At 47.6% G+C, this 5,563-nt stretch overlaps 2 protein-coding genes across 2 annotated transcripts in view; one reads left to right on the top strand and one right to left on the bottom strand.

Moving 5' to 3' along the window:
• The window catches only part of TRAF2 (TNF receptor-associated factor 2), an 18,711-nt gene extending 13,677 nt beyond the window's left edge, over positions 1–5,034 (bottom strand). The window contains exons 1-3 of the mRNA XM_010007870.1: positions 4,847–5,034; positions 4,161–4,239; positions 3,708–3,806 (exon numbers count right to left, since the gene is read on the bottom strand). Coding sequence (XP_010006172.1) covers positions 3,708–3,806; positions 4,161–4,239; positions 4,847–5,034 — 366 coding nt within the window. The remainder of the gene's footprint in view (positions 1–3,707; positions 3,807–4,160; positions 4,240–4,846) is intronic.
• Positions 5,035–5,485: 451 nt separating this feature from the next.
• EDF1 (endothelial differentiation-related factor 1) overlaps positions 5,486–5,563 on the top strand; it is an 8,226-nt gene continuing 8,148 nt past the window's right edge. The window contains exon 1 of the mRNA XM_010007878.1: positions 5,486–5,497. Coding sequence (XP_010006180.1) covers positions 5,486–5,497 — 12 coding nt within the window. The remainder of the gene's footprint in view (positions 5,498–5,563) is intronic.

Genomic DNA, 5,563 nt, shown 5'->3' with positions numbered 1-5,563 from the left:
CATTCCTGCAATGTGCATGGGAGGGGGCACAAAATGGTGAAGCACCACAAAGCAGGAGACCACCCCCTTGGCTCAGGGCCGCAGCACCACTTCTGAAGAGGAACAGTTTTCTCTACAAGAGGTGTAACAGGGCTCCCCCAGCATGTCCCAGCAGCAACACTGGGCAAGAAGGGACTGTCCAGCCACCTTGTCCCCAGGGGCCTCAGGAAGCCACAGAACCCAGATGCAGACATACTCTTCAGCACTACAGTAATACCACTTCAGTTCTGAGCCTTGCAGCTTCCACAGGCTTCAGTTAAAGTGACCTCCTGAAAACCAAGGTGACAACTGACTCCAAGGTAAACACGTCCCCTCTGTTTGAATCAGGACAGGTTATCACCACAGGTGACACTCCTCCATCCTCACTAGCTGAGCTCATCTGTTTCCCTAGAAACATCTTCTCCCAACTTAGTTTAAATACTGCTTAAGACTTCATTCTCCTTCCAAAACTTAGACAATTCCATTTCCTTATGTTTCAAATAATTCTGCTATGTCCAGAGATGACTGGAGCACAGTTAAACCCTCTCCCTGGGTAACAAAAGGAATGGAAAGGCCACAGCTGAGCATGTGAACACTCTTCTGCAGCCCCCTCCTCCCATCCCAATCCTGGTGGGGGGCACAGAAGGTGGTGGTATGGAAGTATAAATAAAATGTGTAGAAGAACACAAGACATGTTGATAAAACAGGAGAGAGGCAGAGGCAATTTGAGGTACTGCAAGGCAAAAGAAACTCTCCACGGCTAGGAAACCATGACCCCCCTTTGCCTGGCTATCACAGAGCATGTGTTCTTGGTCTTTCGCCTTGCTCTAAACAAGCCAGTTTTAGTTTCTGCAACTTTCCTCAAACTTTCCACCTGACTCTAAAGGCTCCTGCCCACAGCCTGCTTTTCTGTATGTACATTCAGGCAGACTCATCAGGAAACCCATACATGAAAAGATGTTACTGATTAAAAGGGAAAACCCTGCAGCCCCACCACAAACTGCTTTATCCAAATGTCAATAAATATTTACAAAGTCAGAAAAATATGTTTATAAACCCAGACATGCTCTAAGGGCTTGAACATTTCATATACTTCACACAGCTTCAATCAGAAGTGCAGGTCATGTCCAAACAGATTGCACCCTTTCAGTTTTGTATGTCTCTTGCAGACCTGAACTCTGGTCTGAACAGAACGGGAAACTGAAATCAGTTTTATTCGGTTTTTTGCAGAGCCAGAGCTCTCCAGCTGCCCAACATTTTTTTTTTCCCTGTTCATGCCCTGGTAAGATTAGCAATGCAGCAGTGACGGTATCTCTTGATTTGTAAGCAGACAGCAGTCCAGTAATTCTCTCTCAGTAAGAGCATAAGATTTTTAAATTAGCAAACAATGAATTCACTCTCAGGGACTTTCCATGTCCTGTCGGAAATAGCACAGCAAGGGACTTTCCAGAGAAGAGCTGAGCTGCTGCAGGACGTTACAAATGCTGCTGGCTCAAATGCAATTGTGCTGCACCAGGAAACTCCGCTCTGTGGCACCCGAAGAACCAACCCACCCACGAGGCAGGGCTCAACCTCAGCCCACAGGACCAGGAGAGACACAGTTGCTTGACACCTCCTTTCAGCCCTGCTCAGCCACACATACCATCTCCTAAGCTGTGACCCCATGAGGACAGCCAGGCCTGATTAAATGCCACAGCTCTTTGGCAAGCGGCTGGGAGGAGGGATAACACAAACCAGACCTTGCCTCCTCCCACAGTTCCCAGGAAAGAACCAACTTTTCCCAGAGGGCACCAAATAACCCCCACAGACTGGATGTCCCCGTGGCAGGCAAGAGAGGCAAAGCTTAGTCCTAAGCCCAGCAGGCAGCACCACTGGAGACCGCAGTTCCCACCACATGGGACTGCCCCCAGACTCAAACACCATCACAGCCCAGAGCTGCAGACCTGCAGTCTAGGCACCCTGGAGCCTCTAGGAAACACACCCTGTTTTAGTACAGCACCTCACAGGACCTTTTGAAGATGAAGTTAAGAGTAAAAAAGACACAGTTCAGAGCAGCTGTGCAGATCCCAGAGCATCACACACACACACAGCCTTGCAAGACTTATCCCAGTGCAAGCCCTGGCTGGACTCGACCCTGTGTTCCAACACCTGTAAGACCACACAGGGAGGACCTTTGGCAGATGATGATTTTTGCTGAGCTCTGCAGGAACTCTTGAAGAGGTTGTGTTTTTTTTTAACCGAGGAGAAAAACTTCAGAAGAGCTCATCAGTCATAGCACCATCAGTAGCACTGGAAGATGCTGAAAAACACACCTTGTTTGGTGTAACAGATAAGCTCACTCACTAATCTCCACTCTGAGCACCACAGCAGGCATCACACTCCTAGTCACTGCTCACCAGCAGAAATTGAAGTGCGGGTCAATCTGCAAGCACCAACCACACATCTTGGATCTGGAACCTCAGCAAAACACACCATGCCCTGAAAGGCAACTTCCAGACTCTCTCTGCTGCATCAGTGTTCAGCTTTGAGATGGACATTCATTCAGCCATAGATCCACACTGTGAGCCAGGTATAGACCCATGAGTGAGGGTTTCACAGCAGGAGAACCATTCTGCACCCTACATCCCCTCATCTTCTGGACCAAACCTTTAGCATAAGGAAGTGGAAGGTTCTACACAGAGACAAGGAAGAAGAAAAGCTGTCAATGGGCTCAGCAAGCCAGATAGAAAGCTCAGGCACAATCCAGAGCTGTTGTCTCTTCTGCCACCTTGCAGCAGCACTGCTGCAATCCTAAGAGAATCCAAATGTTACCCTAGACAGATCAAGGTTACACCTTTTCCTGACCCACATGTCAGTCACTACCATGAAGCACAGGGCTACAATCTTTACCTGCAGCAAGGTTAGAGGGAAATAACATTTATTCCTCTTATCTGAGGCCCCAAACGTGGCTGTTCTTCCAATTCAAGAAGGATGACAAAACTGTCCTTCAGGAGCACCCAAGCTTCACAGGTCACTATCCACTCACAGCTAGCTGCCAACACACTGTAAGGGTGCAGGCTGCTACAGCAGAGCCGACTTGTTGGGAGGCATGAGGCCCCCTGCCACTCCCAGCAAGAACATGTTTCTCATCAGGCTTGTTAGCTGTACACATGTCAAGCAACAGGGCCACAAAAAGGCCTGGACAAAGAGCTGATGGGCAATTTGAGAAGAGCAGGCCTGGAAAAACCATCCTGGCCAGCAGGCTGGTGGCCGAGAACAGCCTGGGGCAATGAGTGGGCAGCCAGTGACCAGGGCCTAGTCCTACTGCCCAGAGGTGGCTGAGAACAGAACTGTAGCCAGGCCACTTTCCCCAGGTTCATGGGCCCGAACTAGGTTTTAGGTTCACATAATGCAGAGAACTTCATGGCAGAGCACTGCCTGACAGTTTGCTTTTCTGTTGCAGCAGAAAGGAGCTGGTGATGAAGCAGGTGGTTCCCACCATGGACATGCTGGGTGCCTACCATCACAGCTGAGTCTGAAATGGTTTCTCAGCAGGGTATACAGACCTACCTCAGCCAAACCTCTTCAGCTCACAGTGAAGTGTGGGGCGCTGACAGCTTCCAGAGGACAAGGAAAACCACCAGAGCCTTTCCCAGACACACAGGAAAGAGAAAGGATGCAGACACCAAGAGCCCTGCTTTGATCTTTACCTCATATTCTTTAATAGTTCCCTTCCACGTGCAGCCACTGTTGATGCAGACAGCAGGCAGACTTTCCACTTCCCGACGAGCAGCATTGTCTGGGAAAGCCTAAAATGGAAAAAAAAAACCCCAAAACAGAAAATGGCTGAGGGGTTGCAGTTTTGGTAAGGAATTTTAATTCTTTACGAAAACTTTCCTAAGACTCCTCCCAGGCTAGTTACCACATCACCTCCTCAGAGGTGTGCTAATGGCAAACAAATCATTACTGCCACGTTTAATTAGGGCAGCAGTACAGGAACATGGATTGTAGAAGCTGGGGAGTCCACCACATGAGTGATTAACTCTCACTATGAAGAAAATGTTTCCTAGGAAGCAGGGATTCTCCAGAACTTGTGTAAACTGCAAGTGGTATTGAATGACATCAGTGAGCTCCTTTATTTTTTAAAATGCATTTTTACTTACTGAGTTGGGTTCCAAAATAGAAATTCCTTCTTCATATATTCCTTCCTGAATACAGCTGGCACACTTCTGAGGTCCAGCACTACCAGATGGAAAAGTAACCATCACACACAACAAATAGACTAATTTACGATTTAACAATAAAACATTTGCTGGTAACTTTATAACATTCAAGCATTTTCTTATTTTTAAAACAACACATTGAACCTTTGCTCCTGTGTATTTCTGATACCCACTTCTGATTCTAATTTTTTTCCTTCTCCTGATTAATTACTCTATTCAACTTCCCTTACTTAAAGGCAAGAGCAAGACAGGACACTACGTAACTTTTCTGGAAGGCAGCACGTGCTTAAGATTTCCCACATTTTGCTACAACAACCATACAGTGATTTTGAGGAAAAAGTTCTTCAGGAGCTGCAATGAAGGCTGAAGGAGATGGGTGATTCTCCTGGTTGCCACCTGATCCAGGAGGCTCCAGGAGGTTCTGGAAAAGGGAACTCTGATGAACCCCTGGAACAATAACAGCAACTCAGAGCTGACACATTCCCTTAAAAACCTGATGCTAAACCTCAATGATAAAACACAGCTACCTCACCAAGAAGGCCCTGAAAATGAGACTTTTCTCTCTTTTTTTGCTTGAAAATGTCCTTTCAAGCACTTAAGTCTTCAGACTAAGGCACCAAAGTTACCTTATAATTTTCTTCAGGCAATAGCAACAGTAGCGATGTCCACACTGAGCTTGGACTGGCCTTCTCAAGATATTTTTGCAATCAGAGCAGAGATATTTGACCTCCAGTTTAGTTCCCAGGATCTCCTTTGCAAATCCAGGCTGGTCTAGATCCAAAGAGCTCGGTGGACTAGAGTTTGCTGCTGCCATGTGAACAAAAAATTCTGACTGTATCTCCAGAGCCTGAAAAGGAAAATATTTTCCCTGTTTGATTATAACTGGATGATAGAATTTTTTCACATAAACTGCATTGCTCACAGCACCCAAACCCCAACAACAGGGGGAAACACAGCAATGTAACCCACACAACTGCCTGCACCTAGTTAAAAGTAGGGAACCTTTACAGTTAATTGTAAAACTAAATGGACAACAAAGACAAGAGTGGGCAGACCCCACTGAAATACCCATCCAAGTTTATTTAGAAGCAGCCTAGACCAAGGAGTCGAGGTTTCTGGCTCAAACCAAGGTAAAATCCATCCTAAATCTGACCTGAAACATAAATACATCGCCTCAGCCCAGCCCCCCTTGTCTGCCCGTCTGTCCGTGGTGCAAGGGAACAGGAACCCCGCCCGGAGCCGCCGCGGGGCCCGATTGACCGGCGATGCCCCGGCAGGTGCGCGGGGCCCTGCGGGGCCGCCCGAGGCACCGGCAGAGCAGGAAGGGGCAGAACGAAACGCGA

This window comes from Chaetura pelagica, unplaced genomic scaffold (assembly GCF_000747805.2).
Source record: "Chaetura pelagica isolate M959 unplaced genomic scaffold, ChaPel_1.0 scaffold252, whole genome shotgun sequence".
Taxonomy (NCBI): Eukaryota; Metazoa; Chordata; class Aves; order Apodiformes; family Apodidae; genus Chaetura; species Chaetura pelagica.
The sequence above is the reverse complement of the archived record's forward strand: the minus strand, read 5'-3'. Positions and strand labels throughout refer to the sequence as shown.